Source organism: Sceloporus occidentalis, unplaced genomic scaffold, assembly GCF_023333645.1.
Source record: "Sceloporus occidentalis isolate IW3139 unplaced genomic scaffold, rSceOcc1.0.p SCAF_5, whole genome shotgun sequence".
NCBI classification, from domain to species: Eukaryota; Metazoa; Chordata; class Lepidosauria; order Squamata; family Phrynosomatidae; genus Sceloporus; species Sceloporus occidentalis.
In genome coordinates, this window is record NW_028316985.1 from 13,399,218 (window position 1) to 13,424,021 (window position 24,804).

Sequence of the window (24,804 nt, forward strand, 5' to 3'; positions counted from 1 at the left end):
AGCTCAAGACCTAGCAGTTTACCCAGTGTAGCTAACTGTTCATTGTCTAAATATTAACTCTCAGTTAATGTGGATTTTTAATTACTGGTTTTATGGATTTTAGTGGTATATTGTTATATATATATATGCGCTTGGCAATCAATCTGAAAAGAATATAGCATAATGTGAATTGGTTTTGAAGAGCACTAAGACGAGGTGGGGAACATTTAGTCTTTCAAATGTTAACTTTTAGAAATTTTAAAAGTCAATCCCTAAATCCTTTACTACAGTAGCCCCTCCCAATTTGCAGGGGATCATTTCTGGATCCCCTTGCAAAAATGGCAACTTGCACATATTTGAGTCCCACAGAAAATAATGGGGCACACGCTGATGAGTGCACCACCATTTTATTAATGGTTGCCTGTCCCTCCCACAAAGAGCAAGACCGCGGATACCAAGTCTGTGAAACTGGGATTTCACAGGGATGAAGGGAGTTGAAATCTAAAACAGTGGGAGGACCAAATGTTTCCCATCACTGCACCAACAGCTGCAGATGTAAGCTGGTTCTCTCACTGCAGATTCTCTTCTCTTCCTATCCCCGATGCTATTTAACATTTATATGAAACTGCTGGGAGAAATCATCCATAGACATGGGTGTTATCAGTACACTTATGACACCCAAATATATTTCTCCATGTCTCGGGCACCGGTGACAATGACAGATGGCACTTCTCCCCTCAGTCAGTGTTTTGAGGCAGTAATGGACTGGATGAGGGAAAACAAGCTCAAGCTGAATCCAGACAAAACAGAGGTACTTACAGTCGGGAGCCCCAAACCAGGTATCGGGTTGTAACCTCCAGTCCTAGAGGGGTTCACGCTCTCCTCAAAGAACTGTGTTCACAGTGTGGGGGTGCTTCTTGAACTATCGCTTCACATGAGAAATCAGGTGAATGCGACATTCAAGAGCGCCTGTTATCAGCTTCAGCTGGTACAACAGCTGCGCCCTTTCCTAGAACCAAGGGACCTCAAAAATGGAGTACACGCACTGGTAACTTCAAGACTTGATTTTTGCAATGCACTCTACATAGGGCTACCCTTGTGCCTAGTCCAAAAACTTCAACTGGTACAGAATATGGCGGCCAGGTTGATTATTGGAACATCCAGGAATGACCATATAAAACACTAAAGTCACTCCACTGGCTGCCTATTAGTTTTTGGGCACAGTACAAGGTGTTGGTTATCAGCTTTAAAGCCCTACATGGCTTGGGCCCAACTTATTTAATACTGTCCTTTTCCTTGGCAAACTATATTTCCATATAATCCGCCCCGTACATTCAGGTCCTCTGGGAAGAATTTATTGCAACCTATAAAAACCAGACTGACTGTGACTTCCCAGAGGTCCTTTTCTGCAACAGCTCCCAGTCTATGGAATCGCCTGCCAGACAAGATCCATCAAATTACCAACTTAGACAGCTTCAAGAAAGCTGTCAAGATGGATCTCTTCTGGCAGGCTTTTCCAGAATAAACTACTCGGCCATGTGATGATTCCCCCACATTTATGTAATGAGTCTGCCACTGTTATTGGTTTTTAATAGTTATGTCATTTTAAATCTTAAGTTGTCTAATCTTTTTAAAGGGGGGGATACTTTGTATATATGGATGTACTATTTTAACTGTTGTAAGCTCCTTTGATTGTTTTAACAAAAAGTGGGGTATAAATAAAAATTTTATTTATTTTATTCTATACAAATTCTGCTTTTTATATCTGATTAAACAATGTATTTGGACTGATGTGCTTTGCCTTCGACTTCTGACTTTTGGAGTTGGTTTTTTAAAGCACACCTTGGTTAATAACAGAACCATGCTTCTAATCTTCACTACAGACATTAATAATGCTGATGACGTTCTTAAATGTAGTATATAAAGAGAAAATTGATTCCAGAAAAGGGAAAAAAGAGTGTATCCCAAGATCTAGCCCCCCCCCCCCCCCAATTTTTGTAGGGTGGGTTAGGGCAGCACCCAGATCCCTTTTAATTGCTTACTCAGAATCTAGTCTGACTTGCAGAAGCTCTCCAAAACATCAGATAGGTTTTCTTCCCAGTCTTATCTAGGAATGTCAGGAGTTGAATTTTGGACATTTTGCACGAACTAACCATTGGCCCCTCCCTTAAATTATTCAGGCAGTGGGTCTAACATGTAACTTAAGGAAGGAGAATATGAAAACATACAGAAGTACAGTGGGCCATTCATATTCGCTAGGCTTAGAGGTGCAAAACTCCCACAAAAGTAGAAAAACCGCAAATAAAAATACACTTTTTTAAATCTCAGAGAACACCTCTCTAGGAATCTCTAGGTCTGCCAGTGCAAATCTGTGGTCAACATCTGATGGGCATTGACCACAGAATTGCACTGGAGGACCTATAGATGCCTACAGAAGAGTTTTCCCTAGGAATACCTGGTCCTCCAGAGTGACTTCAGGTGGACATTGACTGTTATTATTAATCAAATATGTGAAAAATCAAATCCATAAAAGTCAAAGCTGCAAATGTTTAGGGCTGGCTGCAATTAATTGCGTGGCTACATATACATTCAGAGAATACTATGTACGTAAAGTAGACTGCATCCCTAAAATTATGAAAGTTCTCCCTAGAAATGGAAGACTGTAGAGTTTATCATTCTTTTGTCTCTCTATTGCCATTGCTTTGTCTTGTTTGCTTGCTTACCTAATGGCAGTAATTATTCCCTAGAGGTTAAGAGGTGGAAAATGTAAACAATTACCAACTAAAGGGAAGATAAGATAAACAGAGGTAAATACTGGTTGGAGAAAATAGGTCTGTAGATCTACAAATAACCTGTCCAGCTTTCTCTTGGGAATCTATAATAAATCTAGCATATATCCATCTGTTTTTCAGCTGATGAGCATTCTGTCTGGTCAATGGCTATATAATGTGTCATGAAAAAGCCACCTTTTAACACTACAACTTCCAGAATTATTGTTTAAAAAGTAACTTTTCCATGTTCTGTTCTGCAGTTGACTCCTGATACTTCTTCTTGAATAGCTCCATTAAGTAGTTCAAGTTATTGGAATGAAACACAATATATGTTGATTTTTTTTCATTATCCTATTCTTAAAAAACCTGCTTCCATTTTATCTCCAGAAACAAGATATTTCACTTACCTGTTCTGTTCAAGGTGTGTGCTGTTCCATCACTTCTGTCCAGTGATCCCTCAGCAGGATCTATTTGGTTGTATGGCCTGCCACAGCTAGAAAACAACAGAAATTAAAGAAATTCTACCAAATCTGAAAAGGTGAATCAACTGGATACAATTTTTAATTAACCTTGCATGCTATCACCATTTGTTTAGCCATGTTTTCCTGTTCAAAACTGAGGACCAGTTAAGCAGAGTTTATGGCCATCACAAATGCCCCCCTCCAGACTGTTCTGTATTTACCAAGTTTCCCCCATGGCCCTACACCTTCAAAAAATGATCTGAAATGGGATCTCCCTGATTTTCCAAAAGTGCAACATTTCACAACATAGCTCCTTGGGTTTTGCTGTTTGTTGTTGCCTCTGCATCCACTCATTTCATTCTTTATCGTTGCTTTAGAGGTGGGTGGGATATTGGGATTTGTGTTTTGTATCTTAATTTTAAACTGTAAGCCACCTTGATTGTCACTGATAGAGAGGTGGGATATCAATAAAGTTGTTGTTGTTGTTGTTACTACTATTGGAGAACTGTTTTTAGTGATTTCTTGGAGCTATACTAAGGATCTTCCAAAGGTTTTTGCAAACAGGGCTGAAGTTTCTCTACAGTTTGAAGGGCACATTTTCCTATTTAGTTAGTAAGTTACACTGATGCAATGTAACTTTAATAATTCTTTAAAAGAAAGAAAGGAAAAATGAACACTTCTAGTTTTGAAAAGAAGACCTATGCTATGGGTCTGATTGATTTTATCCAAATTTGCAAATTTGTGAGTAGTTTTAAATTGTTTAAACAGTTTTTAAACTGTCCTGTTTTGAATGCCATTGGTTTAATATTCCCTTAGCCTTTAAATTATTTCATTCTTTTAAACTGCTTAAAACTGTTCAGAGTGATTTTATTGTATGCTGCTGGAAGATCCTCAGATTTGAGATGTAAATATTTAATAGCAACAACTGCTGCTAGTACTATTCACTATTGTTGTTGTTAATTGTGTACGTGGAACCTCCTAACTTGACTTCACTCTTGTGAGGCAGTTGTTCAACTCTGCCTCCCATCCCTCCTTCAGGAAACTTCAGGAATCACTACTGGTCCTTTTTCATTTGAATGTTTTGTTCTTATAAAAACTGGTGGAATAAAAAGGGTGGGACACATCCCTCCTACCCTTAGGGAGATTTAGTCCAACTCTTAGATCCTAAAGCCCATCAGTCTCATAAAATCACAGAGTTGGAAGGGATTACTAATGGATGCAAGCTACAGGAAAAGAGATTCCACCTAAACATTAGGAGGAACTTTCTGACAGCAAGAGCTGTTCGACAGTGGAACAAACTCCCTCGGAGTGTAGTGGAGTCTCCTTCCTTAGAGGTCTTTAAACAGAGGCCGGATGGCCATCTGTTGGGGATGCTTTGGGGGGGCTGGAATGGAAGGTCCTTGTGGTCTCTTCCAACTCTACGATTCTATGAAAGAGATTGTACCACCTTTCTAGGTAACTGGTTCCATTGCTGAACTGTTCTTATCATCAAGAAGTTCCTTCTAATGTTCAGTCAAAATCTACTGTCCAGTAAATTAAAACCATTAGACTTGGTCCTCACTTTTGAGCAGCAAAAAACAAACCTGCAGCCCCTTTTCTGTGACAGATATTTTAGATATTTAAAGAGTACAATCCTGTTACCCCTCAGTCTTCTCTTCACCAGGCTGAACATGCTCTGCTCCTTCAAACTTTCCTCATAGTTTTTGTTCTTCATTCCTCTTAGCATGCTTCTTATTATCTCTAGATAATGCCTCTCAAGACTTAGAAAGTCATACATGCTGGTGGGTTGGCATGATTGGAAGTGTCATCATTCTGACCTCTTTTCCCACTAGAATTACACAGCAGGGACAGGTTGTGATCCAAACACTGCTAAGCAACCAGAGTAAACCACAAGGCACAATCCTTCTGGAATTCCAGCAACCTGCAGGGGTGGTTGTCTCTCAATGTAATTTAAAAAGACTGGAACTCAAACCTGGATGCAATTATGAATGTTACATAATAACATTAAATAAGCATAACCTAAGACTACTGAACTTTTAAGTGAGACCAAACAGACTGTTTCTTGGAACCCTCTGTTTTCTTTCTGGATGTTGCCATGGACCTAGTTCCAAGAAATCAAAATAGAAGACATACTAGAAACTCAGGTTTAGCTAGAGAATGCTAAGGAAGCAAGGTATTTGGGCACAGGTTTGGTAACAGGTGGGGCAACTCAGAATGGTGTGCTCTGTTTTTCAAATATATAAGAAGCCAAATGGAAAGCGGTGAAGCATCTAGGCACTTGATAGAGATACTTTATTAGGATGTCATTAAAGTTACATTTAATATATGGTAAGAGGTATGAGTGTATGCTGCAGAGCTCCCTGTAAGTTATCAGTCAAAAGCTTGTCCATTGAGGCCAAGACTATATACTCTGACTGGCAGTGCCTCTCCAAGACCTCAGAGAAAATTCTTTTCCATTATTTGCTAGTTGGTCCCTTTCTATGAGGATGCTGGGAAATTAACCAGCTCCACATGCAAAGTATATGTTCTTATAATGCAGATGTATGTACTTTATGAAGGATGAATTCTGTCACCTTACTTGTTCACCTTGTATGCAGGCTTAGACTCAGAAGAAAGAGGAGAAAAGATAGAGGAAAGGAACATCAAGAATCTAAGAAATGAGGATGACACCATACTGCTAGCAGAAAACATCATAGGAACAACTGGAACAATTACTAAGGTAGGTTAAGGGAGAAAGGCAGGATTACTGCTGAACATTGGGGAGGGGGGGGGGGAAATAATGACCATGGAGGATCTACATAACTTCAACCTAGACAATTAAGAAATTGACCCCCCTCCCCCCTGTGGCACCATTGCATAGTACAAGTAAATTGAGGACAATTACAATTTTTCCAGGTGACACAGCTTTAAGTACCCCAAGCTGTTACAGGCTGTGTTCAACTCAGCTGCTGATATTGATGGCACTACACAACTGATCAGAAAAAGCCACACACATTCTCTCAAAATGCATGTTTTCATATTGCACATATTAAAGCAGATATTAACCAGACTTTTAGGACATGTAGCTGCACATATAAATAAGTGCAATGTGTAAACATGCATTTTGAAAAAGGGTTATATATGATTTTTTTATCAGTTGTATAGTCTCATCAGTATCAGTGGTTTAATTGTAACAATTAGATTGTTATGGACAGGATATCAATGAATTTTATTGGGAAACTGCACAAATATCTGTAACTGTACTGAGAGTCCATTAAGCATATTTCATTTCAAAACAAGTAATTTGGGAAAAATGAATTCAAGATGTGAACTGCGCAAGAGAACTGCATAGTTCCCAAGAACAACTTTGAATGCCTGAAATATTAAATTATTATTCTATAATAACATGCTGCAGCAGTTGCATGCCACATCCTTGTTTTTATGCTTCTGCTAAAAACCTCCCACATCTTAAAAATCTCTTGTGTTATTTTTTGAAAAATAAATTCTATAGTCTTTTAATGAATTTTAAATGGTTTTAACTCTAGAGAATGTTTTAATTGTTTTTAAGTAATTTCAATTTATATTTTTACTGATATAATTAATCTGTAGTGTTTTAATAAGTTTAAATAAGCTGCTTTAAGTCCCCTTGTTGGGAAAAAAGTGCAAATATAAATAAATACCCCCCCAACACACTTCCATAGTTGGCTGTATATTTGCCAAAGTGGCAAATGGAAGTTATGCTGTGTCACTGTTGGTTGCCATTTTGCCCTATATATGGCTGAACACAAAAGGGCAGATGTGGCACGTGTGTGTGTGTGTGTGTGTGTGTGTGTGTAAACTGTTGCCACCATGCAGTGGCCCACTCCTAAATGCCAAGACTGAAAGGCATGTGCTTTATACTCTCCCATTCAATTATTCGATACATTCATGCCTAGCCTTTCCTTCAATGGATGGGCTGATGTCCCGGACTCTCCAATTTACCCTTACCACAACCCTGTGACAGGCTGAGAAAAAGTGACTGTCCCAAAGCCACCAGAATGAATTTCATGCACTAAGGTGCTTCACATTCTATTGCCATTGACAGTGGAAACTCATGTCTAAAAACCAAGTTCTCTCTCTAGAAATGCATATCACATCTTTGGATCATGGAACAAATGCACATGATATGACAGAAGCAGCTGCTCTAGCAAGTACAAAATTAGCATCTTACCTGCTGCATACGACAGGGGACACGACAACAGGTTCTGCTATGGCAGGTGCACTCTGAGTGCAACCTAAAGCCTTGTGGGGTTTGATGGTTTCCTTAGTGGCTGTTGACTCTGGGAATTGTTCATTGGAGGTCTTGCTGGTGGGACTATTGGCTGGAGTACCCTGGATGGGTGAATGGCTTGGGGAACTAAGAGGTGAAATATTTGGCGGGATAGCTGTGAGTAGAGGAAAAAAAAAAAAGAACCACACGTTTACACCATGTCAGCCACAGAATCACAGAGTTGGAAATTGGAATCCAGTCTAAGGATGGATGCTGTATGGCTTATGTCATGTGCTGGACCGTGATTCTCAGTAGCCCTAGCCAGTGGTGAGGCATGATGGAAACTGTAGTCTAACAGTATCTGAAGACCCACAAGCAGCTCAGCTCATGTAGCCCCAAAGATTTTTTACTGGTGTCATACCCTGTAGATTTCCTGAGCCACCTTATTTCTGACACCCACAGTCCCAGCCCTGAAAAAAGAACTACTACTTCTAGCAGTCTCTCTACCTCCTAAAAAGGCATAAGGCAATAAAAACAAATATTTGTTTCTGGAACCCACAAGGAGACTTTGGTTATGTCTGAGTTTATTTTGGTTCCATCCTCCCCTAGTTTTTTGGGGGTCTAGAGTCTGTGGAAGCCCTGGAAGATCCCAGAAGACCAAAAATTGCCCCCTGGGCATGTTGCAATTGTCCATCCAGGGACATAGCCAGGATTTTGGGAAGGGGGGGTCCAGACTAAGTGCCACCATTATAATGGGGCTTGGGTGCGGCGGCGCAGCAGCACACACCATTCATTTTATCTAACGGAAGAGGGGTCCGGACCCCAAGAACCCCCCCCCCCTTGGCTACATCCCTGGTCCATCCCTGTTCTACTTAATGTAGGCTGTGTAATGCCTTGAGCAGCTACAGCATTCCCTGAGAAAGCTATTCAGCCTCTGTTTTGATAATTTAAGCAAGAGAACCCACTATCTCCAAAGGCAGTTTTTTTGTACACTGCTGAAAAAAATCTCTCCACTCAGACATTTCTCTTAATCTTTACCCACCTATCTGTTTGCCTGTAATTTCCACCTCCTATAGAGTTTACACTGGAAGTTCTTCCAGTGCTTGCTGGAGTGCCATTGAAATAGTTTAGCAAAACTACGCATCTTCAGCTGAACTTCAGCTTCTAATCAATCAATTTACCAATCAATCATTATTTACAGTCAATAGAGCATAAAATCCTAATATTAAAAGGCTTATTTGATCAATAAATAAAATAAATAATAAATCTTTTATTTATATCCCGCTTATTTATAAAAAACAATCAAAGCAGCTTCCAACAATTAAAATAGTACAGATGTACACAAATATATACAACCTCCCTTAAAAAGGAATTAAACCATTCTAAGATTAAAATTCTGAATAGCAAAACAACTAAACAATTTATTTATATGATAAATACAGTTAATATATTAGTTAAATATAGTTTAACTATAATAAATGTAGTTGTTGTTACTGTGTGCCTTCAACTCATTTCCAACTTATGTTGACTGTAAGCTGAACCTATCATAGGGTTTTCTTGGCAAGAATTGTTCAAAGTGGGGTTTGCCTTTGCCTTCTTCTGAGGCTCAGTGTGGACTTGCCCAAGGTCACCCAGTGGGTTTCCATGGCCAAGTGGAGATTCAAACCCTGGTCTCCAGAGTCGTAAGCCAATGCTCAAACTACTATACCATGCTGGCTCTCAAACACAATTAATATATCAAATATATTTAGCTTTGTATCAGTATGTTTACGTTCAGGATGCCAACGAGATTAACCAGTCCCTTAGGGAGCAGGATAGAATACACACTTTAAATGCAAAAGGTTCCAGGTTCAATTCTCCGCCTCTCAAAATAAAAAGAAGCAGAAGGTAGCTGATGGGAAAAATCAGCAATGAGATGCAAAACTTGGAAAATTACTATTTTGGATTATAACACCATAATCCCACAGGCAGCATGCCTATTAGCTATGCTGGTTGGGGAATTCTGGGTTGTTCAAAAGAATAACTTTCGTAAGCTCTAGAAAGATCATGGACACCACTACCAGTCAGAACAGACAGAGCTAAGCTGGATGGATAAAGACAATGATACAAGGCAGTTTTCTACATTCCTATCAGCTCTTTTCACATATTCTGCCTTGGAAAATGCCTCATTTGCTGACTAGTTTGCTGGGGCTCCTCTTGAGTGTTAGTCATATAATCCCTGTGCATTTTAGAAGAATGAGGCACATATTGCAGAGTTCATAGTAAGTTATACAGAGCTCTGCCTACTGAACCTCACTTTGCTTTGCTTGAGCTCAGAGTTCACCCTGGAACACATCCAACACTCCTCAGTATGTCACATTCATTTGGAGTGTGGCAACACTGTCCTACAGTAGTCCTATCTCAGTTTATATTGTATATTCTCACTAGCACTGTCCTCCCTGGCTACAGGTGGAGGTCCTCCTTGGAGCTGCTTTCTAAAATCCTTTTAACTATCAATGCCAGGAATTGCATTTGGAAGCTTTTGCATGTAAACCATGTGTTTTACCACTGTGTTTTGGACTCTTCCAATGGGTTCAAAGGCCACACTCTCTACCCAACAGATGGCTGAAGGCTACACTGTCATCCCCCCCCACCCCCGAAAACATACATTCTACTTCAAAGTTAAATAAATTGGAAAATGTTCCTACTTAATAAGAACACAATTTAGATGAGGGCTGGGGACAATGAGGCCTGCAGACTGCATATAGGTCTAACCTCTTTTTCTGCAGCCCCAAACTCAGGACAAAGTTCCCATACACTCCCCCACAAAAATTTCATTTTGAAGGATTTTCCCCAAATCATCTACAACCTATGTGCCAATTTAAACTTGTCCAAAGCCACAGCATGTCACTATGCCCAAGAATTGATCACCTTGTCGGTTGGGCCTTTTGGAGTTCAGATGGTTGGCAGCAGACACTGCATAGGAGGCAGAAAATGACCTGCTTTTGGTGATCGTCATCAGGAGGGAATTGTTCCAAGGATCGGAGCTGTAGAAATAGAGTAGACATTGAGACAACTTTCCTTCCTGCTTGCCCTGATGAAGTGGTAGGCAAAATTCAGAGACATGCTCACAGTCCCCAGAAACCTAAAGCCTGCTGGATTAACACAAAGGACTATCTAGTCCAGCATCCTGTTCTCTATCATTACCAATGAGAGGAAGCTAAGAAGCACATTGCAAGAGTACAACAGCCCTGTCCCACTGTTCTTTAAAGGACCCTAGCTGTGCAGTGTCTTATCTATTCCTTAGTGGCAGCAGTCATTTGAGCATTTTTTCCCTATATACAGTCGTCCCTTCTTATTCATGGATTTTTTATACATGGATTCAAGCATCCACTGTTTGAAAATGTTCCAAAAAAGTATAAATTGCAAATATCAAACCTTGATTTTCCATTTTTAAAAAAGGGACACCATTTTGCTATGTTATTATATTTAATGGGACTTGAGCATTCATGGATTTTGTTATACACAGGGGATCTTGGAACCAAACCCCAGCATATAACAAGGGCCCACTGTAGATTGTATGGGTAGCTGGGTTATTGATGGTTCAAAGATCTGTGGCTGCACCTACAGACTTGATTTGAATTTTATATTTTGTTAGAGCAATATTCATTATCTTCATCTTAGGTACTTGTTCTAACTGATGTTTGCTCTGTTCCCAAATCCGTTCATGGCTAGCTACAGGCCCACAGCACTGACTCTCCAGTGGGCATTTTCGACAATATTGGCTTTTGTCTTTGTCACCAAATCATTCAGCATGTTTGAATCCTATTTAAAGCATTCAGAGTATCAAACATTACATTTTTGATCTACAGCTCACAGGATGCTCTACCCAGAAATTCCTGCATTGCTGGCTAGGGGATTCTATGGACTGCAATCTCAAAAAGAACCATTTTCAAGCTGTTAAAATATTTAATCTTTCTTTATTGTTTAAGGAGGGGTGGACCATGTGCAACACATGGTCCAGATGAAGCTCTGTTCTGCTTTTTTAATTCCTACCAAATACTCTCACTGGATTTTTGTACCAACAAGATGAATTGTTCTTTACCAATTTGCTGTAATAGCGATGAAATTCCAGGAAAGGACAAAAATAATGCTCCCTGTATGCCTTGTTCTTTAAGAAAACCACAACAACAGGTAGAACATTTCACATTGCCACATTTTAGAGAGTACCACAGAACATTTCCTCATGTATTAAAAACACCCCTCAACTACTTCCTCACCTGGATGATGAAGTATCATGAAGTTTAATGCTAGCACTACGGTCTCTTCTTACTGGTGCTGGTTCCAAAGTGGGTAAACCAGTGGCAGATGTAGTTGTTGTCCAAGTGGATGACACCCGCCGAAGAAGACCTGGTGGCAGACTTTTCCGGATGCGCTAGATAAAAGACGGTTAGATGTTTGAATGATATCTAATCTGCCATTCATGTTCTTGAAACATTATTGGCATTCAATGACAGATTATTTTGCAAATGGGGTTGGGGGCTGGGGATAGATTTATAGTGAGAATTCTGCTGGTTTCTTCTTGTGGCTTGAAGGTTGTACAATTTTTTTTAATGGAAACCTGTGAAATTTACATCCCAGGTGAAAAGGAAGGCTTTGGTTCTTCCTCATCTAAATGGGATTGCAACATCCCCCACAAGCCTACTGATAAACAGGAGCACTTCAGGTTTTTCTTTGAAGCACTCCTGGGGAAATTAAGATCCAGTTCATATGCAATGAATATGTTCAGGTAAACTATAACTTATCATGCTAGGAACAATACATCTGGATATAGTCTCAGGCTGAACTGTACTCTTGCCTGAACCATAGTTTATTAGCCTTCAAATGAGGTGTGTTTTGCATATTTCTTCTTTGTGCCTATCCTCTTCTCCTTCCTTAACTGTACTCATTTTGATACAGATCCTGACTTCTTAAATCACATCTGAATTCAGAAATTTTAGTTTAAGGACTTCCAACAAACCAAACCATTAAAATAGGTCTTGATTCAGGATCATGCAGGGCCACAGCTGGATAAGCCATGATTTATTAGACCAGAGTTTTACATGTGAATAGGGACTGTGTATATATTATGTGTCTAGGTTTGGACATAATAGTTGCAGTTTGCTGTGGTTCCCACCCCGCCGCTGTATCTTACTATACTTAAACCTTTCTCTTTATATACACACAGTAAGTTCTGGCTGTGTACGTATTAGGTGAAATACCCCCAAGAGGTAAAAAGCATGAGGTCTTTCACATTTGATCAGCACAAAAACAACAAAATAACTAAATTAGTGTATTCATGCAACATACAGTTCACCTATACAATTTGCAAGAGGCATTAAGTCAAAGGACACTCAGCAATGTAGATGGCTTTCAGACAGGAACTAAATTGTGTGTTCTTTGAACTCCTTAGTTCAAGAGTGAGGAACCATACTGGTTTACAAGATTGATCCCTTTGACTACGGTACTCCAGGAACTAAACAGTGACAGGGGTGTAGCCATGCTGAAGGAAAGACACCTACCTTGAGCTTCTCTCCCTTCTCTGAGCATTCCTCTGAGTCAGAGCAGGTATAGTTCTCATTGAAGGATGCCAGTGGGTTCACCCTTGGCTTATGAATAGCTTGGAAGGTTAATTGTGTGTTAAGGAGGTTGCTCACTGCTCTCAGGGAGGTGCAGACGTTGGGTGGTAAGGAAGGATCTGCCAGAAGATCTGTAATGAGTCCATGAGCTTCTCCCATGACAGCAATATCAACTGTAATACTGGTACCTGAAGACTGGAAGGAGAGAAACAGAGAAATGTTAGTGCAAAAGGTAGGAAGTAGCTACTGTAAGGTATCTGTGGACTTTGATGCATGTACCCAATTTAACTTTGTAGGCAAACGGTGTCAGAATTTCTCCCCTCCCACACACAAACACACAAATATCAGATGAAGCCAATATAACATAACTCTCAATATCCTTCTGATTTGCTAATTAAAGAGGAAAAATATATGCCATTGGAACAATTACCAAAGATTTCTAGAAGCATTTAGTGGGACTAGGGGAAAACACAGATAAACTGTTAATCTTCTTAATACCTTCTTTCTGGTACAAACATACAAAGTGTGCAGGAGTTCAGGGGTAGGAAGACATGCATGCATGCGTATATTAGAAAAAAGTTTACTGGAATGGAATATACATGTTAAATAAATTTGCTTCAAGTAAGGATGTAAAGAAATATTGCTACTGCCAAGATTCCAGGTGAGACTTGCCATCTTTCCATGGTGAGATGGCACCTAAACAGGCCCTAGGGGATTCTCCAACTAAGAGATCTTACTTCCAGAGCAAGGCCAAGACAGCATTTATTTCAATTTTATTTTTTGTTTCCATAGTTTCTGCAATTTGCATGATGTAAGGATTTATCATTCCTTTTCAATGTAATGGTAGCCATCCTTTAGGTGACTAACTACTGACAATATTGACAGTTCTACTCTATTAATTGACCTCCCCAACCAGCCACAAGGCAAAAATAAAATGTAAAAAAAGATGAAAAACAGAGATGATCTTAAAAGGGATTATAGTATATTGACATTCAAGGTGCAAACTGAAGAACAGGCAGGCAGCTGTACCTGGCTCGTCTTTGGTCTTTATAGAATAACAACCCAACAATAAATCATGATTTGATATAGTTTCCAAGTCACATCATGAACTCCCTGGCCAAGAGTCTTAAAACAAAATTAAAAGTAAACATAGCTCCCTTCCCTTCTCTCTCTTTCTCCTCCACCCCTCCTTTTAATTTCCAAAAAGCCTTGAGTAGCACATGCCACAGTTCCTCTGGAAATAGCAGGGCATTTTAGACCCTACAGTAAAGTCTCAATAGGAATTTGAAGCCAAGGAGTTTAGCAGGCATGAAAGTGTGTCTAACAGACATTTGTTTGACACCATTAACCGAAAGGATTAACAAGGATTCTACTGCAAAAATAAAGGTTGATGACTTTTTAAAAATACTCCTAAAGATGACCTGAAGCTTTGCTCCCCTCACAAATAATTTGTATGCCATTGTGGTGACTGTCGTATGAAAACTATTCATTTATTATTTAGTTTTGTATTAGGGACTACAATTTTCACTTCTTGCTGATGCTAGAAGAATCTCAGGGTGGCTGACCTAGAGTTGGTCAATTGGCCCTTACAGAAGCCCTACATTGCTTGTGAAAACAGAGAGATATTGAAAAGCCAAACACCAGTTTACTTCATGGATACTTTTAGCACTAAAAGACCCCACTCAGAGTTAATCTTTTCATCTAAGCCAAGTCAAGATTTTGTCATTCCATGCTTCAGTTTCTCCATAAGCTAATACTGCCAATCCTGTCTTCTGTTCCTGTCTCCCCTAATACAGAAGGTTAGAGATGGGCCAAGATATGTTGCTGCTGCCACCCAGTTCTACGTATTGTACTGTCAGCTGAATATTATTTCAGCATTGGCAATGGGCAGTAAAACTAAGGTCATCAGGCTAGATTAAGGAGGGCAGGGCTGTCTGAATGGCACACAGTGTTTTGCCAATCAAAACCTAAATGCTGTTTTTTTCATCTCCCATCAGTTTCCGCCCATGGTAAATGTTCTGCCTAATGGTAGAGCTGATTCTGGAGGTGGTATCTGGACAGACATATCATACATTTGGATGGGTTCTGTTATCTAAACTTCCAAGTGAATTACTTTATGGTTTCCACTTTGCCAAAATTCTCCAGGTCCATCCATCTGATGATCCTGCTTCCTAGTCTACTTCCAGTTCCTCAAGCCATCCCCCACCAAGACTGTGAGTCACTCCTTATCTCACATTCTTGTGGAGCTTACTCAGTGGAATGGCACTGGAGAAGAATGCCTTCACCGAGTCCCAGGGAGCAGGCTCAGCTCAGAGCCTTTCTTTCTGATAGGATGCTGCACAGAGCTGCCTGAGAGCTAAGCATTGGTTTTGGGTCTTTTTGACTGAACTGAATATACTTCTGTCTGTCTTTCTTTCTGTCTGTGATCAATCAATCCTCTGTTATGGAAAATGTTGAGCTTCTAATTTGTTCCATTTTGAAATGAAAAGAAGACACTGCCAGGGTTTAGGAATTTTCTTTGGTATCAGAAATGTTGTTGTCATTCATCTTTCATCGGTGCTTGATATTCAGCACAAGAGACAGGGGGAAAAGATACAAAAGAACAACAGCATTTTAAATAAATAAATAAATACAGTTATGAATGATCTATTCTTTTTATTTTATTTTTTTGGAGGAAAATATTGTTTCCCCTTTATTTCAATGAGGCAGATGGAAGGAATTAGAAGATTCATAATGGGCCTCAATTTTGCTTTAAATTATACATTGAATTTAGCATGATTTCCTGTTTGAAAATCTGCCCTTTGTTTTCTTTATAGATCTCTTCATTCTTAAAATCCAGATGGTTACAAATTGGGGACATGAAACAGACAGCCAAGCAGGGACAGAAAAAGTAAACAATGGCAAGTATCTTTATTCTAAACTTCAATTGTACCGCATAACAGATGGGAGCCCAGAGCAGAAGGAAGAAGGAAATGCCAACAGTACACTCTTTCATGATTATCTGCAACAGAATGACTACCTGGCATCAACAGATCTGAGGGAAGTTTACCTCCATATTCTTATAACACACACATGTGCTGGAAATTCTTGTACTTCGGATATAGAAACATACATGATCAATTCAAAGTACCACTGTTCAGCAATGCAAAAGTCCCAGTGATTTCCACAAATGTGTTTGTCTCCTTGCTGCACATTTAAGACCAAGTTGCTAACATAGAACCAGAAAAGCATTTGCTAGTGCGAACTGGATAAAAAGGGCTGTGGGAGATTCCGACAGAAGGTGGGAGGAAGGGGAACATGGGAGGTACAAGACTGCAATTCTATGGTCCCTGGGAAAGCGTTGCTTCATATCTCCTCCATAGAGGACAGAAAGAGAAGTCTAAACTCAGAGGGGGAGATCCCACTTGACATTCTCCAAAAGCAGTGCTGCTAAATCAAAAGGAGTCCTGCCTGGGGTCAGAGCCAGTCAATTTCAGAAATGTGGGAAGGTGTATAGAATCACAGAATCATATGACTGGAAGAGACCACAAGGGTCATCCAATCTAACCCCCCTGCTGTGCAGGAACTCACAATCAAAGCAGATGGCCAACCAGCCTCTATTGAAAAACCTCAAAAGAAGGAGACTACCATACTCTGAGGCAGCAAGTGTAGTTCTAGGCATCACCCCTTCTTATGGCCTAGTTGACGTGACCAAGTTTCAGTGACCTCAACATGTTACCTATTAGGTATACAAATGGAAAAAAGAAGCTTCCCTTATAGGAAATTATATTTTACACACCCTAGGGAAAAATAATGGAATCATAGAGGTGGAAGGGGCCCAGTGGGTCACCAGGTCCAACTCCCTGCTTAATGCAGGACCCCTAACTACTGTATAGCATCTCCACACATTCATAGATATCTACATAAGTTCCCTTAAGTCCCAATTTTGGGAATAAGGTGGGATACTGCTACTAACTACTACTGCTACCAATGCACATGCATATTTTACATACACATCTCTCTCACTTGCTCGCTTTCTCTCTCCATCCCTCTCTCTCCATGTATATCTACCTACCTAGGACCTGAAACCTATTTTAAAGATGAATTGCTGCTCCTGGTGCCATCTGCAAATAGCATTTTTGGAATCTTCCTCTTCTATTGTTATCTAGTCCCTCTTTCTGAAGGCAGAGTGCACTGGTTTTTTCTCTCTCTCTCTTCCTTTTTTTACCATTGGAAAACAAGATGGGATACCAGCAAACCAACAGCTGGAGGGGGGGGTTTCCCATGTCAGCGGAGGAGTTGGAACTTTAAAGGAACTATCCAAAGTGCTGAAATCTATGCCCACAATAGATTTAACAACTTGGATAGTTTCTTTAAAGTTTGGACTAAAACCAGGCACTGATTCTACCAGTTGCACCTGCCTTGGATAGAACTGAATCATAGTGCCTGTACAAGGTAGACTTTACTTTTTTGATTATTAATCTCGTGGCAATTTGCTGAGGCAGTAGAGCACCTTTGCTTTTAATACTTAGCCGAGCCCCAAGTGGAAGAGGAAGGAAGAAGTATTCAACTTCTGAGCCTGTATGATATTTCAAAAAGGCCCAATACCACACTCTAGTCCAATCCTGCAATTAGGTGGAGTGGGGTGATTACTTACCTGCAGATGCTGGGAAAGAGAAGCAAGGTACGGTATTAGAGGAGTTGTCTGCTACAAAGCTTGTCCTACACTGCCTCATCCAAACTTGACTGGAGGCCTGAAGTGCCAAGGAGGCCACTGTCTCATTGCCAGCGTTGATGAAAGATTCAACTCCCAGTCCAGTTCGCTTTCTACATGGGAAGTTGGGAGGATTGCCATCTTGTCCTTTGCCTCCAGCTACATTTGCTGATAAAGATTCCTCCTGCCTTCAACATTTGACAGCTCACTTGGACTTTGCCCCAGGCCCCAGCTGACTTTATGACTCTTCCCGCCTCCCCCATTAAGTGGCGCCATTCACAGACTGCAATATTAATAGTGATACTAAAGAAACATGATGATAATCTCTTTTCCTTATTTACTGAAAAAAAGCAACATTCTCAAGAGCCTCAATCTCTCTCTCCCACAAATGTCTTCAGACAACTAAGCTGCCCAAGCATTGTTAAAAAAAAATCACAAGCGAGGACATCCAAAAATAAACACAAGCTTCTAAATAAAACAACTCTTCATTGGGTATGAAGATTTATTTGAAAAGGGGGTGGGGAGAAACACAGTGTTACTGAGCTTTTTTTCTCAGCACATCTTATAGAGAGCTTTTTGCTAAAGCAAAAGATGGAGAGAATGACTTAGGGTACTCAAGATTGGAGAAAAGTTTGAACCATCCTTATTTCACAATAAATGTTTAAAAAATGCCCAGCTTGACTAATGAAGCCACTAAGTGTTGTCTGCTGGTTTTGACACAAGGTTTATAAAGATGCTAAGCTCTGTGAGTCACTGAAAATGAAGAAAGAGAACTCTGCCATGTGATGTACCATAGGGTTTCACCAGATGGTGCTGCTACACTCAGTATTAAAAGCTCCACTCAAGTGTCCAGCTACTCTTTCATTCTCAATTTTTTGCTGGGAAGCAGCAGGGAAAGTTTTTTACCCTTCTTCATCTCAATCCATTGCCTGTATAACCATTCTTGATACAGAATGGTCAGCTTCTTGAGGGTGTTTCCACACCATTGGCCTGACTCATCTATCAAATTCTATCAGTGTTCTGGACAAATGTTGCCCTCCAATTCATAACTCATCCTTGTTTTTCCATTGCTTCCTCCCACCTCCCACCTCCCTCCCCCCACATTAAGGAGAAAAAACAGCTACCCGATATTTTGTAATTACTAGCATGAGGAGCCCTCCTTGTGGAAAGCTCTCAAAGTACAGATTTGAAAAAATGAATCTTATAAGGCTTTTTTTAAAAAACAAAAACTAAACTAGATTATAAGGATGTACCATCAAGCCACTTCTCAGTTATGGACACCCCATGAATTTCAAAGGGTTTTCTTAGACAATGAGTACTGAGAGTTGTTTTGCTATTGCCTTCCTCTGAATATAGCCTACAGCACCTTGCACTGTCGGTTGGTCTCCCTCCCAAGTGCTAAAAGGACCTGACCCTGCTTTGCTTCTGAAATCGTATGGAATCTGACGCCACACAATTCCTGGTAATCAATATTAATGACAACATATATGTTTGTTTGTTCTGTTGATCAATCAGATTCTCTTTCTCTTTGCCTCTGTCTCAAACACTCTTAAATATTTAGCCTAGCCTATTTCACAGTTTTGCTGTAAGCAGAAAAATTTAGAGGACCATGTACTCTTTGGTCCTCTTGGATGAATGTGATAGATAATAGCAACCAAGAAGGATAATAATAATACAACATATTTATATACCACCTTCAAGTGGTGTGAACAATTAACATGCATTATTTAATTGTAATTTTTACAGCAACTCCACATGCAGATATTTTTGATACACTGAGGAAATGTTGGATTGCAGCACTGAATTAAGTATCACAGAGCAGCAACATTGTGCGACAAATGTCAGTGACTGGATATTGTTATGTAATGAACATTTGCAATGCTCAGTGTGTAACTGCAATGTGAAATGTTGCTGTATGTGCAACTCTGCTTCTGCTCTGTCAGTAGAGTATATCTCTTGTGTTATGGTGAATAATTTGCCTTGCATGTCTAACGTGACCTATGCATGCATATGTCATTCACACAATGACAGCCAATGTATTTTATTATACAGTGCTCTGTTCCGGACGCCTCCGTGTAAGGAGAAAATTGTGCATGCTTGCTCCCTATTGAAAATAATGGGGTGAATACATGCGGTGCTGCATGGTGCATGTGCCACAGGTGTGCACACCATTCATTACATTCTCCCGTGGCTTCAGCATATACTGAAAGCCATGGAAGTGAGGTCCACGTATGGCGTGGGCTCACTGTATTCATATGGCCTAGTCTGGAATGAGGGGAGGGGGGTTAATGAACACTTTAAATGCCTACATTTGAAACTTAAAATGCACAGTGAGACGGGGGGGGGGGGATTAGCAAGATGAAAATGGAAGGGAAAATAATATTTGGCAACACCTGAAGTCTTTCCATGAATGGAGTGCATCTATACTATAGAAATAACACAGTTTAACACCATTTTAACTGCTATGGCTCCATCCTACAGATTCCTGAGATTTGTTGTTTTGTGAGGCACAACACTCTTTGGCAGAGTAGGTTAAAGGCCTTGTAAAGATACAATTCCTGGGATTCTCTAAGATGGTCCTATAGAACTTAAAGTGGTGTCAAACCTCATTATTTCTACGGTGCAGATGCATCCTAGGAGTGTCAGTTAGATGTCAGGTTAAGAACCCCTGCGCTATCACCTTTTCAATTTGTGACGATAAACACACATCTGTATACAGCACCAAGGAGGGGGGAGGACAGGCTGCTTGCTCACAAAGATTCAAACAATTCATCTGGTCCTCCTAATTTTTAATGTTCCATGCAATAACACCAGCAGTTATCATTATTTTAAATGCAGAGAAATGTGCAAAACCTGCAAATTGTCTCTGAGATGGACCATTCCCACTCTGTCTTTGAGGTGGACCATCCCTGTGTGATTAGGAAAACAATTTTATGCTTTCTCATTTCATGAGAAAGATCACAGTTTTACATCACTACCACCAACTATCCTGTCCCCCACAACACGTATCACCCATATCTGTAGCGATGTGTTGCTGTTATTGTTACGTCACGACTGCGCCAATGGCACATATGTACATGGGGCGCCACCACTGTAGCATCACCAGTCCGTGCTAGGGTTAGGGACCGTGCGGTTGCCACGTGGTCCCTAACCCTAGTTGCGTTGCCGCCATGCTACAATGGGGCCCGTCTGTCCCGGGCCTTAGTTATCTTATCTAATTACATTTCAAAGTTACTTTTAAATAACATTTTAATACTTGTCTTTACATAACTTTTTTCAATTGAGTTGTGAAATTCACTGGGTTAACTTGTGGCCCCTTATTCCCGCTCTGCCTAACCATCTCACAGAGTTCTTGTGAGGACAGAGTGGTGAGGACAGCCAGGACTATCACTTACTGCCTACACAATAATAATGCTATTATTCCACTTTAACTGTTATAGCTATGCCCTATGGAAGCCTGGGCAGTGTAATTTGTTAAGATAGTAGAACCCTCTAGCTGAGATTTCTAAATGCCCCTTCTTTACACCACAATTGAGAGTCAACATGGTGTAGTGGTCTGAGCATGGGAGATCAGGGTTTGATTCCCCAATCAGCCATGAAAAAACACTCTCAATCCTAGAAAAACTCATGATTGGTTCACCTTAGAGTCACCTTAAATCAGAAATGACTTCAAACCACACAACAACAACAACAACAACAACAACAAACTACAACTGCCAGGAATCCACAGGATGGAACTATGGCAGTTAAAATGGAATCATGGTACCATACTGTATTGTAGATTGAATGGGCCCAAGATGTCATTCCCTTCCCCATTGTGTCTATAGAATCTGACTAGCATGACCAGTGCGTCAAAAGTGACAACTGAATGGCATCATCTACCATAGTAGAGGGAGCAGACTAGGGATCAGGGCAGGGAAGGGACAGCTGAGGAGGCTGGGTGACAATGTTGGGAAGTTGGCAGCCTAATGTTAACCTTGCTCCTCACACATTTTAGGGGTAGAAAAATCTCTCAGTTTCATTTCATTTTCTCCCCTCTTTGAATTTTTGCATCTCTTCTTTCACTCCTGAATATGAAGGTTATGGATTTTGGTAAATTCTTTCAATATGAACTGAAACAAAAATGTACACTGGCAAATGTAATGGGTGCAGATGTTCTCAGTATGTAGAGAGTACCATATTGCACTTGCCTTGTGTTAAAACTCGAGAAGTTCGAAAGGAAAAAAAGAACAGATGTGGCGACCCTTATTTATACAGTATGTCTGAAAATATAGGGATTCAAACCCAGGGTTCAAAGAAGTAAACACTCCAAGCCCTTGGCTGAAAGGGACAAATCTGTCAGTTTTGGTTTCTCCTACATTCAAATATCTTTATTTGGGTGTTCATTCCATCTTAGATATGAAGAAATCTGCACATTTAAGACTTTATTATAAAAAAAGAATGGATATGAAATTCTAAGCCATCCTTAGCTCTTCTCACTTGACAGATACTTCTCCCTGATGTGCAAGTAGTTATTTATGAATCATGTCCTACTATGTCTTAAAATCCTTGCATAGCACCCAAACAAACAAAAACCCTCCTGTTTACCAAAACAATTGAATGTCAGCATTTCAGCATTCGATTTGTTCCAATCTGAGCTGCCAAAGTAGGCTGAGATACCTGACGCTAATTTGCACAAATATTCAGAAATCTCTCCGTTTATTGGCAGCAGAGGTTGCTAAAGGAGAAAGCGTTTAATCATAAATTGCAGCGCTAATCCAACACAGGGCATTAACTCAAGAAACAGACCCGCCAAACATAATTATTGCCTTCTTCTGTCTCTTCTAACAGAGGAACTGTCAAGAGGCTATCAAACAACATTTGCTGTTTTGAGTTCCCAGCAGTATGGTTTTTTTTTTTTTTTTGCCTTCTGATAACAATCGGTTACAGGAAAATGAACATACTTTTGGACTGGATGGTTTTAAGGCATGGTTTGAACCTGACAGGCTGTGGGAACCTGTGACCTAGAAGTGTAATTATCTGTCGCTTCAGCTGTAAGAAAAATCTTTACGTCAATATTTTAGTTTTAGAGCTTTCTAGCAAGCCACAAAGCTTTGCTTTTGGCTTAGCACTGAGAAGGGGCACCAGGTGAGGGACAGGAAGGAGAAGGCAATATACACTGAGAGCCCTGGTAATTTAAGATAATATAGAAGGTAAGGTAAATAATCAAAAATCTCCAAGGACTCTGCCCTCCAAAGGTCACAGGGAATGTCATGGTAATCTTAATATTTAACTGTGGCAAGGGAAATTACGGGAAGAGACATAAAGAAACTCTGAATTCCAGATTTTGTGGTTGTTCCAGGGCAGAAGTTTAAAAGAACATCTCTCTTTCGCCCTGCTTTTTAATGCATCACATGTGCAGCTTGACTGCACAATGTCTGAAGACTCAGGCAAGATGTCAGGTCTACTTTGCATGGCATCTGATGGAATACTGTCTTTGGAGATTGACAAGAATTTGTGCCTCCAACCATGCTGGGTTGGCAGTGGTATTAAGCTGGTTTGTTATTATGCCCGCCTGCCTGCCTGGGTTTCCTAATTGACATCAACTTGAGTAAATTTGCTGTAAACAAGCATAATTCTACAACTTGTTTCAGCGAATAATGCACTATGGTTTAAACTGGCCACTGGAGAGCCAGATACTGCAAATTGGTAAACAGATCTGATAAAGAGCAGACATTGCTTTAACCATTACTTTAAAAGCAATTACTTACTATTGAAGCCTGTCAAGTACTTGGTTTCTGTCAAGACATTAGTTAGTCAAGCCTGTCAAACTATTAGTTAGTAACTCTTTACTTTCCTGTCTCTAAAGTAAATAAACTAGGTACAGTTGATTAGTTTAAAAAATAGAATTTCCACAGCAGCTCATCTACAGTACTAATTTATTCCAGAATTAATTGGCTAATTTTTGGGGAGAGGAATCTCATGCCAATTCATACTTAAAGCTAATGAGATCTTGTACTGATGGATGCAAAGCACAGCAACCAGACTGGTGTCAGATGTGCATTTTAGAGACCATATAACACTGGTCCTGCAGGAACTATCCAGACAGGTAGGTAGGTAGGTAGATCTACTAATCTATTAAAGGGTAGGTGTCAGAGATAGGCATTTTGGATGCCAGTTCAAAAGGCTTCATTCTAGTCTCCAATTTTGTTCAGTAGAGACTCTCATGGGTGCTGTCTTGACACACTGAATCACTATTGACACTTCCCTCAGGCCAGAACACAAATGGAATGAAAACATTGGCTCATCTCTAATTTCCACAGTAACCAAATCACAATGGTTGATCCAAGAATGGCTCTACAAATTTGAAGTTGCTGGAACCAAGGTTTGGCACAATTTGAGAAACACAACCAAGGTTATAACATGGGAATGTTACACAACTGAGCATGCTGTCTGGCAGACTCTGGGGTCCAAAAAGTAAAATTCAGTCTGGTGGTCAGGAACCAGCAGGAGGTGAACACAATGGTTGTATGTACTTAAGCAGGCATGGAGAAGTGGAATGGAGCAGTCTCTAAGTCCTCTGGATCAGGGGACAGCTGAAATACAGCTTGCTGCCCCTTCATTATCAGCCCCCTGCAGGTTAGTAAATCTGGTGGGCTTATTTATAAGGCTGCTTTAATTATAAACAGACTTTTCTGACCATTCTCATGTGACATGTCCTTTGGGATTTATAGCTCTAATCCCAATAATCCACCCCAGCCCTCAACCTCACAGCACTGAGCTTTCCTTACAAAAGGATGGGGCTGTGCTCACTCACAGAGCAGCTTTACTGGTGGAGGCCATCAGATAGAATACTGGAATTAGCTCCATGAACTTGAGGGATGAGTTTTCTCTGACAAGGAACCCCTGTCCTAGTTTTTCCACCAAAGCTGTTCACTCTTTCCCTGAAACATCTCTGGAATCTGGTGAGCTGCTTCCCTTTGAGTCCTGACCTGTGGATGAGGATGCTTACGGCATCACTGTTCCTCTGTGAAATTAAATTTAGGCTGCAGAGCACAAGGGCCATTGCTGGCTTAGGGCTACAGGGACAGGAGCC

At 40.3% G+C, this 24,804-nt stretch overlaps 1 protein-coding gene across 2 annotated transcripts in view; it reads right to left on the minus strand.

Annotated features, from left to right (window-relative positions):
* The window catches only part of PDE3A (phosphodiesterase 3A), a 303,372-nt gene that overhangs the window by 31,455 nt on the left and 247,113 nt on the right, over nt 1–24,804 (minus strand). For both annotated transcript variants that reach the window (XM_089527641.1, XM_089527640.1), the window contains 5 exons: nt 12,980–13,231; nt 11,699–11,853; nt 10,350–10,465; nt 7,401–7,614; nt 3,158–3,243 (listed from right to left, as the gene is read on the minus strand). In XM_089527641.1, coding sequence (XP_089383767.1) covers nt 3,158–3,243; nt 7,401–7,614; nt 10,350–10,465; nt 11,699–11,853; nt 12,980–13,231 — 823 coding nt within the window. The remainder of the gene's footprint in view (nt 1–3,157; nt 3,244–7,400; nt 7,615–10,349; nt 10,466–11,698; nt 11,854–12,979; nt 13,232–24,804) is intronic.